General features: G+C 44.6%; 1 protein-coding gene across 1 annotated transcript in view; it reads right to left on the bottom strand.

Annotated features, from left to right (window-relative positions):
* Positions 1-21,633, bottom strand: part of plekhg4 (pleckstrin homology domain containing, family G (with RhoGef domain) member 4) — a 236,290-nt gene that overhangs the window by 188,784 nt on the left and 25,873 nt on the right. Inside the window, exon 2 of the mRNA XM_073069869.1 lies at positions 12,728-12,829. Within this exon, the coding sequence (XP_072925970.1) occupies positions 12,728-12,730 (3 nt within the window). The 5' untranslated portion in view covers positions 12,731-12,829. The remainder of the gene's footprint in view (positions 1-12,727; positions 12,830-21,633) is intronic.

Genomic DNA, 21,633 nt, shown 5'->3' with positions numbered 1-21,633 from the left:
AGGGGTTGCCCTGTCTTTAGTAATCCTGTGGCCCAGGAAGTCGATGGTGTCGAGCCCGAACTGGCATTTGGCCGGGTTGATTGTCAGGCCGTATTCACTCAGTCAGGCGTAGAGTTGACGCAGGTGGGACAGATGCTCCTGACGACTGCTGCTGGCTATGGGGATGTCGTCCAAATAGATGAAAGCGAAGTCCAGGTCGCGTCCATTAACCGCTGAAACATCTGTGCGGCATTCTTTAGGCCGAACGGCATGCGGAGGAACTCGAAAAGGCCAAAAGGGGTGATGAGTGCTGTTTTGGGGATGTTGTCCGGATGCATCGGGATTTGATGGTATCCCCGGATGAGGTCCACCTTGGACCTTGGAGAACCTTGGAGAAGGTTTGCTGCAAAATCCTGTATGTGCAGCACAGGGTAGCGGTCTGGTGTTGTAGCCTCATTCAGCCTGCGGTAGTCGCCGCATGGTCTCCAGCCCCAGGATGCTTTGGGCACCATGTGCAGGGGGGAGGCCCATGGGCTGTCGGACCGCTGTATGCTCCCCAATTCCTCCATCCTCCTGAACTCCTCCTTCGCCAATCGGAGCTTGTCCAGGGGGAAGCCTTCGAGCACAGGCGTGGAGGGGTGGTCCCTGTGTCGGGATGTGGTGCTGTACGCCGTGTCTGGGCATTGCTGCCGTGAATGTGGTGCCAGAACCAATGGGAAATCCGCCAGGACTCTGGTGAAGTCGTTGTCGGACAGGGTGATGGAGTCTAGGTGTGGGGCTGGCAACTGGGCTTCACCCAGGGAGAACGTTTGAAAGGTCTCAGCGTGGACCAGTCTCTTCCTTGGCAGGTCGACCAGTAGGCTGTGAGCCCGCAAAAAATCTGCGCCCAGGAGCGGTTGGGCTACGGCAGCCAGTGTGAAGTCCCACGTGAACTGGCTGGAGCCGAACTGTAGCCGCACCGTACGGGTGCCGTAGGTTCTTACTGTGCTGCCGTTCGCGGCCCTCAGGGTGGGACCCGGTGCCCTGATGTGGGTGTCGTAACTCGTCGGAGGTAAGACACTGATCTCGGCTCCGGTGTCGACCAAAAAGCTGCGTCCCGACCGCTTGTCCCACACATACAGGAGGCTATCCTGATGGCCAGCCACCATAGCCATCAACGGCGGCTGGCCTTTGCGTTTCCCGGGAACTTGCAGGGCGGGCTACAGCGGCGGGTTTCTGCGCCCCACCGCTGGTGGTAGAAGCACCATTGTTTGTTGGTCTCCTCACCCCTCCCTCTGGGGTTAGTGGGCTCTGCTGCCAGGCCTGGTCTGGTCTGCTGCTGGGAGCGTGGCCTGGTGATCTGTGTGACAAACGCCCCACTCTCCTTCTTGGCTTTCCACAGCAAGTCTGCCCAGGCTGCCACCTTCCGGGGGTCGCTGAAATCCGCGTTGGACAGCAGCAGGTGTATGTCCTTGGGCAGCTGCTCCAGGAATGCCTGCTCAAACATGAGGCAGGGCTTGTGTCCTCCGGCCAGGGACAGCATCTCATTCATCAAAGCCGATGGCGGTCTGTCTCCCAAACCATCCAGGTGCAGTAAGCGGGCAGCTCGCTCGCGCCGTGAGAGTCCGAAAGTCCTTATGAGCAGGGCTTTGAATTCCATGTATTTGCCGTCCGCTGGGGGAGACTGTATGAACTCCTCAACCTGGGCCACTGTTTCCTGGTCGAGGGAGCTCACCACGTAGTAGTAACGTGTGTCCTCCGAGGTTATCTGCCGAATGTGGAATTGGGCTTCTGCTTGCTGGAACCATAGGTGAGGTCACAGCGTCCAGAAGCTCGGCAGTTTTAACGAAACTGCATGAACAGATGCAGCGTCGTTCATCTTCGGTTCAAATATCGTTTGGGCTGTTGGGGTCGCCAATTGTAGCAGTGTGCTACACGCAACGCTGAAATAACGACACGTAGTCGATGAGCTGCAGTTGCAAAAGAGATTTATTCGAACTTCGCAGCCTCGCTTTAAAGCCTTCCTGATCCCGCCCTCCCCGGGCGGGAATGCTGTAGGGAGCGCATATTCACAGTCCCGTCCGGCACGCGGGCTTTTCCCCTTGCTAGTGAAGCAGACTTGGCGCCCTTTTTGGGACTGGCCTCAATGCCGGCGCGCGCCGATTTGTGAGTCGGTTCGAGTGCGCTGGGAAGTGGGTCGCCACAGTACCCCAATTAGCCAAAGTTTCATGGAAATAGTTAAAAAGGTATAAAAGAAAATACAAACCACTGCTTAACTGAGTAACAAATTATGTATTTAAATGAAATACAAAACAAATTAGAACACTATTAATATTACTAGTGGTTGTCCACTGACCATGGTAGGAAACCTGTGCAGGAGAGTTTTTAAATAGAAAAGCCATTGCGCCAAGGAGTTCCACTCTCTCAACCTCGGAAGTTCAGGTCCAGTGGTATGAATAGGCATCACAACTGGAGCCTTCCCTGATTGCAGTGGCTGACTACGACCTTTGCGTCTCACCATGCCCTTTACTTTCCATGTAGCATTGCAGCACTGCCTTCCTGAAGTTTGGATCTCACTGTAGATCTCATCTGCCCAGACCACCAGAGCTGACTTTGCATGCCAACACAGGCATGTCCCTATCTCACCGGGGTATGAGACCCGTTAGCTACCTTCACCTGGTTTAGCCCACCTGTCCGCTCTTTAAGAAGGGAAGGAAGCAGAAGAAAGGAAATGAAAGGCCAATGGGCCTGACCTCAGTGGTTGGGAAGATGTTGGAGTGGATTGTTAAAGATTGGGTTTCAGGGTATTCGGAAGCACATGATAAAATAGGCCAAAGACAGCATGGTTTCCTTCAGGAAAATCTTACCTGAGAATTCTGTTGCAATTCTTTGAGGAAGTAAGAAGCAGGATAGACAAAGGAGAATGATAGATGTTGTGTACTTGGAATTTCAGAAGGCCTGTGACATGAGGCTGTTTAAGAGCTGATAGTATTACAAGAAAAATACTAGCATGGGTAGAGCAGTGGCGGATTGGCAGGAGGCAAAGAGTGAGAATGAAGGGAGCTTTTCTGATTCGCTGCTAGTGACTAGTGGTGTTCTACAGGGGTCAATGTTGGGACTGCTTTTTAGACTATATATCAATGATCTGGATGACAGAATTCATGGCTTTATGGCCAAGTTTGCAGACCATACAAAAATAGGTGGAGGGGGCAAGTAGTGTTGAGGAAGCAGGAAATTTGCAAAAGGACTTAAACTGATTAGGAGAATGGGCAAAGAAGTGGCAGATAGAATACATTGTCAGGAAGTGTATGGTCATGCACTTCATTACAAAGAATAAAAGCACAGACTATTTCAAAATGTAGAGAAAATTCATAAATCAGAGATGGAAAGGGACTTGTGAGTCCTTGTGCAGAATTCCCTAAAGGTTAACTTGCAGGTTGAGTTGGTAGTGAGGAAGGCATATGCAAAGTTGGCATTCATTTTGAGAGGACTAAAATATAAAAGCAAGGATATAAAGCTTTATAAGGCATTGGTGAGGCTTCACTTGGAGTATTGTGAGAAGTTTTGGGTCTCTTGATCTAAGAAAGGATGTGCTGATATTGGAGAGGGTTCAAAAGAAGTTCACAATAACGATTCTGGGAATGAAAGGCTTATCATATCAGGAGCTCTATCAGGATAGAGGGATGCCAATTAGAACAAGGAAATTCTTTAATCAGAGTGGTGAATCTGTGAAATTCATTGCCACAGGGTGCTGTGGAGGTCAGGTCACTGCGAGTATTTAAGGTGGAGGTTGATGGGTTCTTGATTAGTCAACGAGTGAAAAGCTGTGGGGAGAAGACAGGAGAATGCGTTGAGAGGGATATAGATTAGCTAAGATCAAATGGCAGAGCAGATTTGATGGACCAAATAGTCTAATTCTGCTCCTATTTCTTATGGTCTTATCCTTTCTTAGATATGGGGCCTAAAGGTTCTGGTCAAGATGGCACCTACATACATCGCTCTCACGATCGATATATTTGGGATAGTCCACAAAAATATTTATTTCCCTTCTTTTATGTCTTTTACATCTATTTTTCATCTCGAATATGTTTCTGGAACTGTTCAAGCCTGTGATTTGCAGTTTGGAGATTGTTTAGGTGATCCAGTGCTTTGCTGTCTCTGAGAGGATTCCAGGAGGCAATGAGTTCAAGCCTCATGGCAAGGAGGCGGTAGGCAGTGCAAGCAAATGTTCAACTCCATTTTGCCAATTAAAGCTTCCATTTCTCGCCGATTAAGACGACAAGGGAGATTGAAACATCAAAGTAAATGTGGAAGGTGTGCACTGGTTGGCTGCCTTCTGATCGCCCTGCTACCAGAGAGGGGAACCTGTGTGGCTTGCCACTGTGCCCAGAGGAATTACTGAGATTTTCTGTTTTTTGAACATGGATACAAATATGGATATGGGATTGGACTATGGACCTTTTTCAGTCCTATAGTTTTTTTATATTCTGTGTTTTTCTATTCTTTCCTGTTTTTTTGTGCAGGTGAAGTCGATGTTTTTGTTACGTAGTTTCTTTGTTCGGGGAAAGGGGAATTAGGTGGTTAACGTTCTTTTCACGTTTGCACGTGGGGGGGTTGAAGGGTGATGATTGTGTTGCCAATTTTTTCTTGGTTTCGAGGCGATCTGGAGAAAAAGAATCTCAAAATTGTACAGTTTCATAATAAATGAACCTTTGAATCCTTTAAAACTACTCACAATATTCCAAATACGGTCTGGCTGATGCCTTATAAAAACTCAGCATTTCAGCCTTGCTTTTAAATTCCAGTCCTCTAGAAATGAATGTTAATAATTTATTTGCCTTTCTTTCTATCAACTCAACCTGCAAGTTAGTAACTTGAATGAGGAAGTGGAACGTGGGTTAGAAGTCTGCATGCCATGCAATAGTCGGCGGTAGTGCAGATGGTATAGAAGGTTGTCGTTGGTTACATCAGAACATCGATAGGATGCAGAGCTTAGCTGAGAAGTGGCAGATGAGTCTGTAGAAATGTGAAGCGATTCACTTTGGAAGGTCAAACCTGAAGGCAGAACACAGGGTTAATGGCAGGATTTTTAACAGTATGGAGGAACAGAGATCTTGAGGTTTGCGTCTACAGATTCCTCAAAGTTGCAGTGAAATTGACAGGATAATTAAAAAGGCATATGGTGTGTTGGTCTTTATTAGTCAAAGGACTAAGTTTAGGAGCCACAAGATAATGATGCACCTCTATGAAACTCTGGTTAGACCACACTTGGTATACTGTAATGCAGCAGGCCACATATCATCTATAGGAAGAAGGGTCTTGGCCCAAAACGTCGACTGTACTTCCTCCTATAGATGCTGCCTGGCTTGCTGTATTTCACCAGCAATTTGTTTGTGTTGCTTGAATTTCCAGCATCTGCAGATTTCCTCGTGTTTGCTTGGTATATTGTGTTCATTTCTGGTCGCCTCATGATAGGAAGGATGTGGCAGCTTTATAGAGGGTGCAGAGGAGATTTAGTAGGGTGCTGCCTGGATCAGAGAGCATGTCTTACAAGGATAGGTTGAGTGAGCCCAAGCTTTTCTCTTTGGACAAGAGGATAAGAGGCATAGATAGAGTGGCCAGCCAGAGACTTTTTACCAGGGCTGAAATAGATCATACAAGGAGGCATAAATTTGTGATTGGAGAGGGATGTCAGAGGTAGGCAGTATGTGGAATGTACTGAGGTGCTAGAGGTGATGGTAGAGACAGATACATTACCGACATTTAAGAGACTCTTAGGCAAATGGACAAAAGGAAAATGGAAGGCTGTGTGGGAGGGAAGGGTTAAATTGATCTTGGGGGATAAAGGGATGGCATAACATCATGGGCTGAAGGGCCTATATTAAGCTGTACTGTACTGTGTTCAATGTATCAATATCCTGACATGGCAGTTGGTTTTAATGATACTTGTGTAATTAGTAAATCTGCAAAATATAGTCTTAGTCTATTCATGTAATTGTATACTCACAGATATACTATATGCTTTCATGTAAAGTCCAGCTACTTGAGCAGAATGGGCGAAGCTAAATGTACTGTGAACTATTGCCAATATTGGAAACATTTGTAATAAAACAACTACAAGTAATAAAATAAAAACTTAAGGACCCTGATCCTTGAACATAGTAGAATCAAGGAAAAGGTGGGAAAAGGTATGAAGAGTCACATGCTATTTTCTTAAAATGATTTCTGACAATGTTATCTTGATGGATAACTGGTAACTGAGAGAATAATTTGTTTTAGCAACTAAAATATAGAAAATCAATACTACAGATACATATGTTTGTATCATGCAAGGTGCATTGTTATACTACATTTGACTTGTAAAACCAGAATATGCCTCATTATCTCCCATTTTAGCAACAATTATGGCAATTCAGGCTTAATTATACAAGAGGGTGAATTTAGTCTACCTGGAGGGATTACCTGTAAGAATAAAAGGGGCAGTACATTGAGTATCAGCCAGGGTACCAAATTCAGACATACAAAATTCTTTCCATACAGCTGTTGTTGAGATAAATTCTGTCTCACCAGCAGTACACATCTGTCAAAGGTGGAATGTACAGGTGGGAAGGGGTGCCTGGGTGTCCAAATATTGGTTCCAGATCCCATCAAGTCTTTGCATTAAGTCAAACAAGGACAAGGAAAGATTCTCCAGACTACCAAATACTTTCTCAACTGAGAAATCAGTATTTATAACAAAATATTACTAGAGAAATTAATGACCAGAAAACTGACAAAACTCAAGGACATGATGATGGACATACTAGACTTTTGAAAAAGGTGACTGTAGAGACACAGAATCAAATGGCCCAACTGTTTAAGGAAGAATAAAGTCTGTCATCAGTAGAGAAAATGGTGGAATCTGTCATAAAGGATGTGATATGAAGAACTTAGGAAATGATAGAATTGAGCAGAGTCAATGTGAAAGGAAAATCATGTTTGACTCATTAAGGCAGAGATTGATAGATTCTTAATTGGAAACTGGCTTAAGGATTACGGGGAAAAGGGAAAATAATGAGGTTGGAAAAAATAAACCATGATTGAATGGTGGAACAGACTCAATGGGTAAAAAGACCTATTCTGCTCCTATACTTTATCTTTATCTGCTGAAACTGTAATCTGTAGGATCAGGGAGAACCAGTGGATAGAATATATTTTGATTTACAGAAGGCTTTTTATTTTGTCCCCATAAGGTTAGTAAGCAAACATATGGAAATGGGAAAAATACACTCACAAGTGAGAATTGGTTAACAAAAATAAAGAGCAGTAATAGATTGGCTTGATCAGTCTGGTGGGCTGTAGTAATCTATTTCAATGATTTGGCTGAGGGAACCAAATGCAAGCTGTCTAAGTTGCTGAATGCACAAAACTACATGAGTTTATGATGTTATGACCTCGGCCCCCTCCTTTCTGAGAATCGCAAGGGCCCTAGTCAAGGGGGGGTCAACTGACCCAAGAGGGGGAGAGACGTGCTGAATAGACACAGGAAATGGGAGAGAGAGAGGGAGACGTGCGGAAGACCACGTTCTCCCGAGAAGCAGAATAAAGGCGATATTGACTATTGTCTCATGGAGACCACGTGAAAAGCCCTCGGGCAAAGTGGGCTGGTTGAGAGAGAGATCGCATCACCTGCAACCTGATTGACACCTGCGATCCCGTGAAGAAGTATAAAGGAGGGTCTGAGGGGCGGACAACCCTCAGACGCACCAAGGAGACACCAAGGAAGCACGATACCGATTCCCGTGGGAGCGGGAAGCCATTTTGAAGGAAGCCACGTGCGTTAGATTCCAAATTTTGAATCTGTGGCTAGAACCAACGGAAGACCGCTTTTAACTAACAACGGGGAAGCCTGCTCCCCTGATTCCAAGGATTTGCTCTGTAAAGACAACGGGCAAGTGTTTATCCTTTCTCAACCATCTCTCTCTCACCACAACATGAAACCCCAGCGGTTCCCAAAAGGGAAAAGCCTGCAGACTTCTGAGTGACTCTTTATATTTCAATTGGACTCAGTATTACCCCCTAGACAACTATAGAGCTTATTTCTGATTATTATTACACCGGTGTTTTAGATTGAGTTTTGACGATGTATATGATCTGAATGTTTTGTATTAACCATACGTTTGTGCCCCTTTTTGAATAAAACGTTTGAAATTAGTAGCATCCGACTCAGCTGATCCCGCTATCTTTGCTGGTAAGTTACCTGGTTACGAGGTTACGTAACAATGAGTAGTGAAGAGAATGCAAAAAGATGACACATAGACAAGCTAAGATTATAAGCCAAGACATGACTGGTGGAATATAGAGTGTAAAAAAGTGAAGTCATCCACTTCAGAGAAACAAACAGAAATTCTGGGCAATTTCTCAAATAGTCAAGATTAGGAAATGTTCATAAGCAAAAGGACTTGGACATCCTTGCACATAAGTCACTGAAAGCTAAACAGCAGATGCAGACATAATTAAGAAACCTGACCCCTTGGCCTTTATTGTTCAAGGGTTTGAGCACTGCAATAAGGATGTTTTTCTCTAATTACATAGGGTTTTGGTGAGAATACACCTTAAGTATTGTGTGCAACTTAGATTTCTTTTCTTTGGTGTACATTTTTTGCTGAATGATCACAAAAAAATCACTAGAGTGGCATCTGGAATGGCACACACGAGGAAATCTGCAGATGCTGGAAATTCAAACAACACACACAAAATGTTGGTGGAACACAGCAGGCCAGGCAGCATCTATAAGAAGTACTGTCGACATTTCAGGCCGAGACCCTTCATCAGGACTAACTGAAAGGAAAGATAGTAAGAGATTTGAAAGTAGTGGGGGGAGGGGAAATGCAAAATGATAGGAGAAGACCGGAGGGGGTGGGATGAAGCTAAGAGCTAGAAAGGTGATTGGCGAAAGTGATACCGAACTGGAGAAGGGAAAGGATCATGGGATGGGAGGCCTCAGGAGAAAGAACGGTTGGGGGGGGGGGGGGGGGGGGGGGGGAAGCACCAGAGGAAGATGGAGAACAAACAACTAAATATGTCAGGGATGGGGTAAGACGGGGAGGAGGGGCATTAATGGAAGTTAGAGAAGTCAATGTTCATGCCATCAGGTTGGAGGCTACCCAGCCGGTATATAAGGTGTTGTTCCTCCAACCTGAGTTTGGATTCATTTTGACAGTAGAGGAGGCCATGGATAAACATATCAGAATGGGAATGGGACGTGGAATTAAAATGTGTGGCCACTGGGAGATCCTGCTTTCTCTGGCGGACCGAGTGTAGGTCTCCCAGTCCTCCCAGGAGGAAGTGTAAGGGCTATCTTTCCCTGCCCCACTCTTTCTGCTTTCCGCAGGGATTGCTCCCTACGCGACTCCCTTGTCCACTCGTACCCCCCATCCCTTCCCACCGATCTCCCTCCTGGCACTTATCCTTGTAAGCGGAACAAGTGCTACACCTGCCCTTACACTTCCTCCCTCACCACCATTCAGGGCCCCAGACTGTCCTTCCAGGTGAGGCGACACTTCACCTGTGAGTCGGCTGGTGTGGTATATTGTGTCCGGTGCTCCCGGTGTGGCCTTTTATATATTGGTGAGACCCGACGCAGACTGGGAGACCGATTCGCTGAACACCTACGCTCAGTCCACCAGAGAAAGCAGGATCTCCCAGTGGCCACACATTTTAATTCCACGTCCCATTCCCATTCTGATATGTCTATCCATGGCCTCCTCTACTGTCAAAATGAATCCAAACTCAGGTTGGAGGAACAACATCTTATATACCGGCTAGGTAGCCTCCAACCTGATGGCATGAACATTGACTTCTCTAACTTCCGTTAATGCCACTCCTCCCCTTCTTACCCCATCCCTGACATATTTAGTTGTTTGCCTGTTCTCCATCTCCCTCTGGTGCTTCCCCCCCTTTCTTTTGCCCGAGGCCTCCTGTCCCATGATCCTTTCCCTTCTCCAGTTCAGTATCACTTTCACCAATTACCTTTCCAGCTCTTCGCTTCATCCCCCCCCCCCCCCACCCCCGGTCTTCTATCATTTTGCATTTCCCCCTCCCCCTCCTACTTTCAAATCTTTTACTATCTTTCCTTTCAGTTAGTCCTGATGAAGGGTCTTGGCCCGAAACATCGACAGTGCTTCTCCTTTTAGATGCTGCCTGGCCTGCTGTGTTCCACAAGCATTTTGTGTGTGTTGTCTGGAATGACACATCTCTTTTTATAGGTAAATATGAAGTAAACTAGGCTCCTTTACTCTAGAGCTTATAAGAATAAGACCAAATACAAAGCATATATAATTCTTAGAGGGATCAACATATCCCTGTAAACGTCTTCGCTCTTCCTTTCCAATAAAGATGAAGGGTCTCAGCCCAAATCATTGAGTTTATTCCCCTCCATAGATGTTGCCTGATTTGTTGAGTTCTTCCAGTATTTTGATGTGCTGTTCAAGATTCCCACCACCTACAGAATCTCTTGCATTTGTAAACAAATTTGATCTCACTCTCACCAAACTATCAGGAACAGATTTAAGTTTTGCAATGTCACAGGCTGGAATGAACAAATATAGACCTTTTGGAGAAAAGTCCCACCTTCACATTGAATACACCATCTATATAAGATAGAATATGTTCAGAATGAATTCAGCAGCTCAAAATTTTACAACATGGAGTCCATTATGGACCATTGGAAACAGAACTGTATTCCACAATTTGTAATTTTAAGCCCTGACACATCCTTCACTCAGGCCATGGGGTCAAGTCTGCTTTTAATGCAGTAGAGTGTGCCAGGGCATCATCAAGAATACCAGAAACAAGGTTCTAAAATGTCAAATGCAACTCTAAATAACTAAAAACAACACCTGTAATCCAATAATCAGATTCCAGGCCTGCAGTCCAGCACATCCATTCAGGAATGACAATGTACTAATGAAGACAGTTTTAACATCATTCCTATCTTCTAAGATGAAAAGGCTCAGCACATGAATTCCAAAGAAAAGTCAGAATGATTTACAACCATGTACCCACAAAATTCAGTGTTTATCTAGCCCAAATAATTACCATTCAATCAGGTTATTCTCAATCCTAGACAAAGTGATAAATGGTGAAATTGATAACGTGATAACAGTGAATAACCTGATCACCAATGCCCTGTTTGAAATTGACAAGAACCACTCAGTTCCAGATCACACTACAGCCTTAGTCCAAACATACACCAAAGGACGTAAGGCAAGAATATGACGCAAGATCTCATTGCTATTGTTTTTTTATTTTCTTCACTTAGAAGCACTTTCAGATTTAATGCTTCATTCAATAAAACAAACCTCTGGCAATGCAGCAATCTCTCAATCCCACCTAAATGTTTTAGTCAACTCTCTGGAATGTGATGAACCCACAATCTTCTGACTGAGAAATGAGGGCTTCACGAACAAAGCCAACATCCAGCATAACAGAATGCATGAGTGAGGGGATCTTTCAAAGAGTTATTTTCTTAATTGCAGCATAAAAATTTGTTGGTATAAAATTCTTAACCAACATGAAGGAACTGCTGCATAATATAAAACAAGATACTGAGCTGTAATAGCATAAAACATTCTTTCTCCCACTTACTATCACGTACAGATGGCTATATATTTTCTCTCATTTAAGTATTTATTTACAGACAAATAAAACTTCAAGTATTTAATTGTAGGTAGCTTGAAAGCATACCCCCACATATTTCAGTATAGATAGCTTAAAACTTTTGATTAGTTTCCATTTCTCTATTTTTGTTTCAAAACAACTGAGTTCTGACTGAAACTGTTTTTTTAATGACAGCTGGACAACAAAATCAAATAGTTTCTCTAAACACAGTGCTCTGCTCTTCACCAAACCAGATAAAGGTCTCAGTGGATCCTCTGTCAACCTGACAACAGCATTGCTCATAAAGAAATATGAATTCACTTGGATTTTTTGACAGGTTTAACCCCTCTTCACTCAGTCTGAACAACTCCAAACAGGTTTGATTTTGTTAAATGGAAAAATAAATGGCAGTATAAGCCACTTATTAGACTGTAATGAGTAGAAGCATAAAAATGCCATGGCATACAATAAAATCTTTTAATTGTTTAATCAGTATTAAGCCTAATTCCCAAGCTAAATCTCCACACTAAACTTAAATTTTAAAAGCAATAAATGCTTTTATCAACCTATGTTAGCACAAAAAATCAAGGTATCACAAATTTATCAAAAACGCCATTGGCACTTTTACTCTGTTACAGCTCCTAACTGGAAGATACCTATCCAAGTAATAAAAGCCAAAAAATAACAAAAATCTGCATTTTCAGACTTCACACGAAGAACTACAGAAACAAGCTACAATTCCTGAAACTCCTTATATCTGCCAGTTCCAATTATTCAGGTGTTAATAGAGCTTGTGAAGCTACAATTCAATAATCTATGTTAGTATATTTGCAAGGTTTAATTTACCCACCACATAACTAAGACATTTATCACAAGAATTAAACACTATTTAAAATGCAATAACTACAGAAAAATGCATCAATCCATGTCATTAAATGTTTGCAGCAACTTTTTTGACACACCACATACATAACAATTGTTCTTTTTGTCACTAACAATAGTAGACAATTCTACTGATTAAAAGTTGTGTCAAGGTTGATTAAAACTAATTGAACACGCTCACACATAGTATACATCTGAATGCCTCCACGTGAAATGAAAATACACAGGATATAAAATAAATTAGTACCATTTTCTTCAAGACATTTCATATTTTCCTTTGGTATTTTCCAATTTGACATTTCCTTTCTTCAGTCTTGGCTCTGTGATAGTTCCTGAAGAATTCTGATAACTGTAAAAGTTGATGAATAAATTGCAACACACCAGCACTCTGAGCATGCAGCTGTGATCCAGCCTTTTACACACCCCCTCTCAAGGTTGCCAGCAATTCTAACTCATGACACATATGGTCTGTTGGGGACCAAGTAAGGAGATTCTGACTACCAACAGTCATTGCAAAATAATTTTCAATATTAGAGCATAAAAAGCAAATTAATTGGTGAATTTTACTAAGATATCTTAATAAAAAAGACAACAAAATTATCTTGTCTTAAAACCACTGGAAAACATACAGTAATTTTAAATAGCATGGACATTTTACTTAATGAAAGTATAAATACATAGTCAGCATAGAAATAATAATGAATGCAAATAAGTAATTCAGTATTTCATTATTTATGCATTAAAAACAAATTAAATAGAATTCACACGTGACACTTATTTTTCCACCAACCTGAGTTAATACGCTTAAAAGCTGCAATTTCTATAATGCTGAAAGCAATCCCTTCAAATAGCCCTATTTCCCCAATTATGCATACAGATGAGTTGATTTCCTATGGCCACTACCATAACACAAAAAAAAAACGCTTTCCAAAGGCAAGACACATCAAATGTTTCTGAGTTTACATGTAGAGAGTTATGAAACAGAGGTCAACTTCATACAACTTTCCAAATGCTTTTTTTGAACAAGCTTAAGTCATAAAAGATGTATTTCTCTTGTGGGTGTAATTTTTTTAAATTCACGACAAAGCAACATTTGTTTAGCTATTTTCAATAGTGATGACTAACTTTAGTGTTCATTGGTTTTAGACCTTGAAAATGGACACAAGGGCAAGTATTCCCAAACAATTTTTAAATGCTACTTTGTTCCACATCCATTACTTGTACAATTGTGATGGAAAAGACAAGCTTTAGCTATGAGAAGAGGTTCTAAACACAAAATATTTAAAAAATTCACTGAAATGGTGCCATAAATTAATAAATCTTATGGATTCAAACATTTTCCTCTCATTCGGTTATATAAAGATCAAGAAAATACTACTTCTAACAAGTATTTAAAATAAGTTTCAAACCATTATACGACACTCTCATTATAAAAGAAGCTTTTACACAATCTGATTAATTTAAAATATATTAATTTTCTATCCATTATGATAATACAGCATGGTGACAGATCCTAAAACAAACATAAACATCAGACAAATGTAGTAGCATCGTATAATCAAACATGAACACCAAATCATAAATGATGAGCCTCACTTGGCAGGAGTGGAATTTATTTCTCTACAAGTTGCAATTAACACATCAGTTTTATTAACCTAGCAGTGACAAGTATTTCCTTCGTCAATGATTACTAGAATAAACTGAAATAGAACCATGAATGCTTTTCAGCCCATCAACCAAACATTGCTACAGTCAATCCCTATCCTGAAAATCCCTATCCTATACAGAAAAGTATCTGTAATTTGATCAGGATCAATGATTCAACCACACTTTTGCTCATATCATTGCAATACCAGACAAATGACACTAATAGTTATTTGTTACACTTGTTTTTATATGCCTGTTTAACCTTATAAAACACTTTAAGAGCTGATCTAAAGTAAAGTGTTAAATGAAAGCATCGGAGATGAATCAAAATAAGGTTTAATATACTTTGAAATTTGTTGTTCTGCAGCAGCAGTACATTGCAATACATAACAATATAAACTATTAAGTTACTATATATACACACACATTATGTACATGTACTGTACAATTTTTACACACACACTATACTTTGCGTCTTAAGCAAGCACAAAAATTCTGTAAAGCAAAGATACTTTCAAAAATAATGAAGTACCTTTAATATTAAAAATACTACAAAAAGCAATAAACAGTAAAAAAAAAACCAAAATCAATATTTGATACGACCACCCTTTGCCTGCATCAAGTCTCTGAAAAACACTATCATGTTTTTTAATAAGAAAATCAGCTGGTAGGTTGTTCGAGGTATCTTGGAGAACATGTCACAGTTCTTCTGCTTCTGTCTCTCCAGTACTCTGTGTGTTCGTGCGTGTATGTGTATATAATACTGTATATAGGTGTGACATGGGTACAGGCACAACCAGCCCTACGACGCCACACAAGATCATTTGATTCCAAACAACTGGTTAATTGATCATTACAGAATATCTTTATAGTGCTTCCCGCTCACTCCCCTCTTCATTCCTTTTTCCCAATCATGATTCCACTCTCCCTGCCCCCTTTCCACTCTCTGTCCACAACAGAGACCCATATCAGAATCAGGTTTATCATCACTCACATCATACATCATGAAATATATATACACATACATATACACACACATATAAGCCTTTTCCACAGTACAGACTTCCCCCGCTATCCAAAGGTAGAGTGTTCTAAGCTGAAATGTCATAAAGCGAAGAAGCAATTACCATTAATTTTTATATGGGAAAAATTTTTGAGCATTCCCTGACCCAAAAAATAACCGACCATACCAAATAACACATAGAACCTAAAATAACACTAACATATAGTAAAAGCAGGAATGATATGATAAATATACAGCCTATATAAAGTATAAATATTGTATGTACGGTGTAATTTCACTTATTACAATTGGGAAGACAGTGAGACAAAATCGATTTGGAGAAAAAAAAATTGGCACGTAAACACATGCACGTACATGCCTACGCACATACACGCATATTTACATACATGCGTACACACGTACATGCATGCGCACACAACTGCCTGCACAGGGCTTCACGGTCATGGCAGTCTTTCTCGGGGTAAACACACGTATAAAGCGGGCGTCTTTTTTTGTAAAAGTGAAAATCCTCTTTGGTTAGCGAAAACAGGTACTAATGTAGGTCTTTCGTAACAGCCGGCTGTCTTAAAGCAAACGTTCAAAAAACGGGGGCCACCTGTACTGTATATACAAAATTAAATAAGTAGTGCAAAAAAAAAACAGAAAACATACTGAGTTAGTTTTCATGGGTTCATTGTACATTTGGAAATTTGATGGTGGATGGAAAGAAGCTGTTCATGAAACATTGTGTGTGGCTTCAGGTTCCTGTACCTTCTCCTTCTTGGCAGAAATGTGAAGAGGGCACATCTTTGGTGATGGGAGTCCTTAATGATGGATGCCACCTTTTTGAGGCATCACCTCAAAATGTGTCCTGGATGCTGAGGCAGCTAGTTCTCACGATGGAGCTGGTTGAGTTCACAACTTACTGCGGCTTTTTCCAATCTTGTGCAGTGGCTCCTCCATCCCAGAGAGTGATGCACCCAGTTAGAATGCTCTCCATGGTACATCTGTAGAAATTTGCAAGTGTGTTTGGTGACATATTGTGTCTCCTCAAACCCCTAATGAAATATAGCCGCTGTTGTGCCTACTTTGTAATTGCATCAATATGTTAGGCTCAGGTTAGATCCTCAGAGATGCTGACACCCAGAAACTTGAAACTATTTATTCTTTCCACTTCTGATCACTCAAGGCTCAAAAAACAACTGAGTAATTTGGCTTTCAACTCCCTCCATGGTTGCAGCCTTCAATCAGTTAAGCATACCATTTGCTTTCATGAGTTACTCCCTATGAAGGGATCAATTGTCTTCTCTGCTTAAAAAGTCTGTTTAAATTACGTAATGAAGTACATACAAATTCTTACGTAAATATCCATGCAGAGCAGAAGCAATATTAAATCATAATGCATACAGAAAAAAATGGAGAAAGCCAGAAGGGTAACTGTTTGAAGCAGACAGGACATTTGGTTATTATTCCTTCCTTTAGCAGAAAAACTAATGCCTGCTGAACCAAATATAAATATGATCATGACTGTTAAAAATTCAAAAACTGAAATCCAAGTTATAAACTTATCCTATCCTACATGGTTGAAATGACACTGAAAGAGATTAGCATAAACTAATCATTTTTTCCCAAGATAGCTATGAGTTGCGGTCTTTGTTCAGATCACAGCTCAGATTTAGTTTCTTTTTAATATAAAGTTTATGTAGTTCATAGACATGGCTTTGGGGACAGAGGAGGCAGTTAGGGGTCAGGTTAAGGTTTTGGGACAGGGATGTGCACAGGCTAGAACCTCAGCCTCTGCTCCACATTCGAAAGACAGTGGCAAGAGAGTAGTCAGATGTCAGGCCTGCAGACAGGCAAGGTCGATCGGGATCCTGTCATTTGCAAGACCAGAATTCGAGGCTTAGTTTTTGAGTCCCATCACCTGTGAGTCCAGCATTCAAGGCCTGGAGTTTGGGTCCTAGTTTAACATCATCTGTGTCCTGGGTTGATACCAATGATCAAAGTCTGAAGCCTGACCGGAGGACTGGACTGAAGCCCTAAGGTCAATTGAAAGCCCAGAAGTTGAGGCACAATGGTTGCAGTCTGGGTCTGCAAATCTCTGTGAATCCACGAGTCCACTAGAAGAAGACAGCCTGTCCTGGGTTAGAGGACTGTGTATGTGCATGGGTGAGTGGGTGTATTTCTGGAGGGTAGGGGAGGAATGGGGCTTTTTCTCCCCCCACTGTTGTTGCTTTGTTGTTTGGTACTTTCTGTTTTGTTGTCTTCTGTGTTGTTCTGCCAAGGATTGTAGAATGCTATATTAGTACCGGAATATGTGATGGCACTTGTGGGCTGCCCCCAGCACATCCTTGGGTGTGTTGGTTGTTAATGCAAATTACATATTTCACAGTATGTTTCAATGCATGTGATAAATAATCTAATTCTAAAATCTATATTTTAACCAGAAATGGTATGGGCATGGGAGAGGCAATAAGGGCCTATTTTAAATATTGCTGCTATGGTATAACTTTGTCATCAAGGTGTAGTTGTACGCAACGCGCTACTAAAGAAACACATGGAGGCAGAGAGAGCTGAACTCAGAATGCTTTTACTGATTCAAAATCACACACGTAAATCTCCTCTCCCATGGGCCCCTGAGACCCATGGGGCGGACATGACGTCAGACTGTCCCCGGAAAGTCTGCCCTGAGCGGGTAGTTCCAAACAAGCTACCGCGTGTCTGCCTGCAGCTCCCGATAGCGGTTCGAGTCCCATGTGTGCGGGCCGCCACACCATTTCCCCTCCCCCAGAAATGTCCATTGGGGGAGTGAAGCCCCCAGTCTGTGTGGCTTGCCTGGGTGGCCGGCCTCACCGGCACGGTGCAGGTACCCTCACTGGTTGCTCAATGCCCAAGTGCGCCGGTTTGAGGCGGTCCACTGTAAAAGTCTCTTCCCGGCCACCCACCTCCACGACACATGCGGTTCCATTGTGCCGGATCACCTTGAAGGGTCCCTCGTACGGCCGCTGTAGAGGTGACCTGTGCATGCCCCTGCGAATAAAAACATACTCACAGTCTCGGAGGTCTTTAGGGGTGAAGGATGGCGTGGGACCATACCTGGAGGTCGGGACCAGTGCCAGGGTCCCTACCTTGTCCCGCAGCCTCGTTAGCACCGCTGCTGGAGTTTCTTCTGAACCTCAGGCCTCTGGTACGAACTCATCTGGGACCGTCAGAGGGGCGCTGTAGACCAATTCCGCCGAGGAGGAGTCCAGATCCTCCTTGGGGGCTGTGCAGATGCCCAGTAAGACCCAGAGAAGCTCATCTGTCGAGTTGGGGCCCCTGAGGCACGCCATCAGAGCCGACTTGAGATTCCGGTGGAATTGCTCTACCAAACCGTTGGACTGGGGATGGTACACTGTGGTGTGACAAAGCTGGGTGCCCAGGAGCTGCGCCAGTGCTGTCCACAAACCAAACATGAACTGCGCCCCTCTGTTGGAGGTGATGTCCGTTGGGAGGCCGAACCTGGTGATCCAGTTTACAATGAGCGTCCTGGCGCAGGACTTAGTGGACATGTCTGTGAGCGGTATGGCTTCCGGCCATCTGGTGAACCTGTCTACCATGGGAAAGATATACTGGCGCCCTGGGAGACTGGCAGGGGGCCAACGATGTCCACGTGAATGTGTTGGAATCTCCTGTGCGTCAGTTGGAACTGCTGGAGGGGAGCCTTCACGTGTTGCTGAACTTTGGCCGTCTGGCAGCGTATGCAGGTCCTGGCCCAGTGTCTGACCTGTTTGCGCAAACTGTGCCAGACGAATCTGTCCATTACCAGCTTGATGGATGCCCGACTGGGTGGGTGGGCCAGGTCGTGCAGCGTGTTGAACACTCAGCACCTCCATGCTGCTGGTACCACAGGTCAAGGTTTGCCAGTAGACACGTCGCACAGAAGTTGATCCACTGCCGGGCCGATGGAGACGTCCTCCAACTGGAGCCCCGAAATGGTGGTGTGGTAAGCCGGGATCTCGGTGTCCGACCGTTGTGTTTCCGTCAGTGCTGCATAGTCTATTCCTGAGGACGATATGCCTACTGAGTGGAGGCAGGGGCGAGACAGTATGTCGGTGATGACGTTGTTCTTCCCTGCAATGTGGCGGACATCCGTAGTGAATTCTGAAATAAAGGGCAGGTGCCTCTGCTGTCGAACTGACCATGGGGCTGATACCTTGGCCAGCGTGAAGGTGAGGGGCTTGTGGTCCATATACACGGTGAACTCTCTTCCCTCGAGGAAGTACCAGAAATGCCGGACAGCCAGGTAGAGTGCTAGCAACTCTCTGTCGAAAGCACTGTACTTCACCTCTGGTGGCCATAGGTGCCAGCTGAAGAAAGCGAGTGGTCGCCACTGGTCCTCTATGAGCTGCTCCAGGACTCCGCCGACTGCCGTGTCAGAAGTGTCGACTGTGAGTGCTGTGGGTACATTGCCTTTGCCAGCGCCTCCTTGGCCTGCTCGAACGCCTCCGTGGACTCCGCGTCCCATGCCACTTGTTTGTCAGGCTGAACAAGGGTCTCATGATGCTTGCCGCCGCCAGCATGAACCGATGATAAAACTTGACCAACCCTACGAACTCCTGCAGGTTCTTGACTGTGCTGGGCTTGGGGAACTGGCGGATGGCCTGGGCCTTGTCCGGTAGGGGAACTGTGCTATGTCAGTTGAATCTGTGGCCCAAGAAGTCGATCTCTGTCAGCCCGAACTGGCACTTTGCCAGATTAATTGCCAGTCCGTGGTCACTCAGGCATTGACAGAGCTGGCGCAAATGTGTCACGTGCTCTTAGTGTGAATTGCTTGCCACCAGGATATCGTCCAAGTAAATGAAAACAAAATCCAGGCCGCGTCCCACCGAGTCCATGAGCCTTTGGAAAGTTTGGGCTGCATTCTTGAGACCGAAAGGCATCCTCAGGAATTCGAACAAGCTGAGTAATGAGGGCTGTGTTGGGCATGTTGTCGGGGTGCACTGGGATCTGATGGTATCCCCTGACCAGGTCGATTTTCGAGAAGATGGTAGCTCCTTGCAGGTTCGCCGTGAAGTCCTGGATGTGGGGGTACCGAGTATCTGTCAGCGGTTGTGGCGTCGCTGAGCCTTCTTTAGTCTCCAAAGGGCCTCCATCCTCCTGCGGACTTGGGCACCATGTGCAGCGGGGATGCCCACGGGCTGTCTGAGCGACGTATGATTCCCATCTCTTCCATCTTACGGAACTCCTCCTTGGGGAGGTGGAGCTTGTTGCGTGGGAGCCTGCGAGCTCGGGCGGGCAGCGGCGGTCCTTGCGTGGGGATGTGGTGCTGCATGCCGTGCTTGGGGTTGGATATGGAGAACTGCGAGGTGACTATGGAGGGGAATTCTGCCAACACCCTGGCAAATTCGTTACCCGGGAGGGTCACGGAATCCAAGTGGAGGGCCAGTAGCTTGGCTTCTCCAAGTTGAAAAGTCTGGAACGTCTCGGCGTGGACCAAACGCCGGCCTTTTAGGTCGATCAGGAGGCAGTTGGCTCGTAGGAAATCTGCCCCTAGTAGTGGCTGTAACACCGCTGCCAACATGAAAGTCCAAGTGAAACAGCTGGACCCAAAATGCAGTAAGATAGTTCGCAAGCTGTATGTCCCAATACTGGTGTCATTTGCAGCTGTGAGTTCGGGGCCTCGGACCGCGTTACGAGTGTCCATGCTCGGGGGGGGGGGGGGGGGGGGGAGTATGTTGACTTCGGCCCCGGAGTCTATCAGGAAGTGCCACTCAGAGTGTCAGTCCCAGAGGTACAGGAGGCTGTCTCGGTGGCCAGCCGTCACAGCCATTAGCGATGGCTGACCTTGGCATTTCCCAGAAAAGCACGTGGTGGATGTCAGCGGCGCGCGCCTGCGCCCCATCTTTGGTGATAGAAACACCATTGTTCCGAACATTCATCTTTTTCCCCATGGGTCTCAACGGCTTCGGTTGTGGGGCCTGGGCTTTGGGGCGTGCAATTGTGGCTAGGCCAATGGAGGCTGCTCCACGTTGCTTGCTCTGCCAAAGGACGTCTGCTTTAGCCGCGACCCTGCATGGGTCGCTGAAATCCTCACTTGCGTGGAGGAGGCAAATGTCCTCTGGCATTTGCTCGAGGAACAACTGTTCAAATAAAAGGCACAGCTTATGGCCATCCATGAGTGGCAGCATAGCGTTCATGAGCTCAGATGGCGTGTGCGGTCGCCCAGGCCGTCCATGTGGAGCCGCGTGGCCCGTTCGCGGTGGGAGAGTCCGAAAGTACAGATCAGGAGCGCCTTATGCTTAGTGTACCTGTCCTCCGTTGGTGACTGGCGTAGGAAGTCAATGATCCGGCCTGCCGTCTCCTGGTCAAGCGTGCTGACCATGTAGTAGTACCGTGTGGGGTCAGCTGTAATGCCTCTGATATTGAACTGGGCCTCAGCCTGCTCGAACCAAACATGGGGCTGAGTGGCCCACAGAGTCCGGAGCTTCAGAGAGACCGCGCTGTGCGAGTTGCTCGAACTC

Source organism: Hemitrygon akajei, chromosome 17, assembly GCF_048418815.1.
Source record: "Hemitrygon akajei chromosome 17, sHemAka1.3, whole genome shotgun sequence".
Taxonomy (NCBI): domain Eukaryota; kingdom Metazoa; phylum Chordata; class Chondrichthyes; order Myliobatiformes; family Dasyatidae; genus Hemitrygon; species Hemitrygon akajei.
Note: the sequence above shows the minus strand (reverse complement) of the source record. Positions and strands in the feature narration are given on the sequence as shown.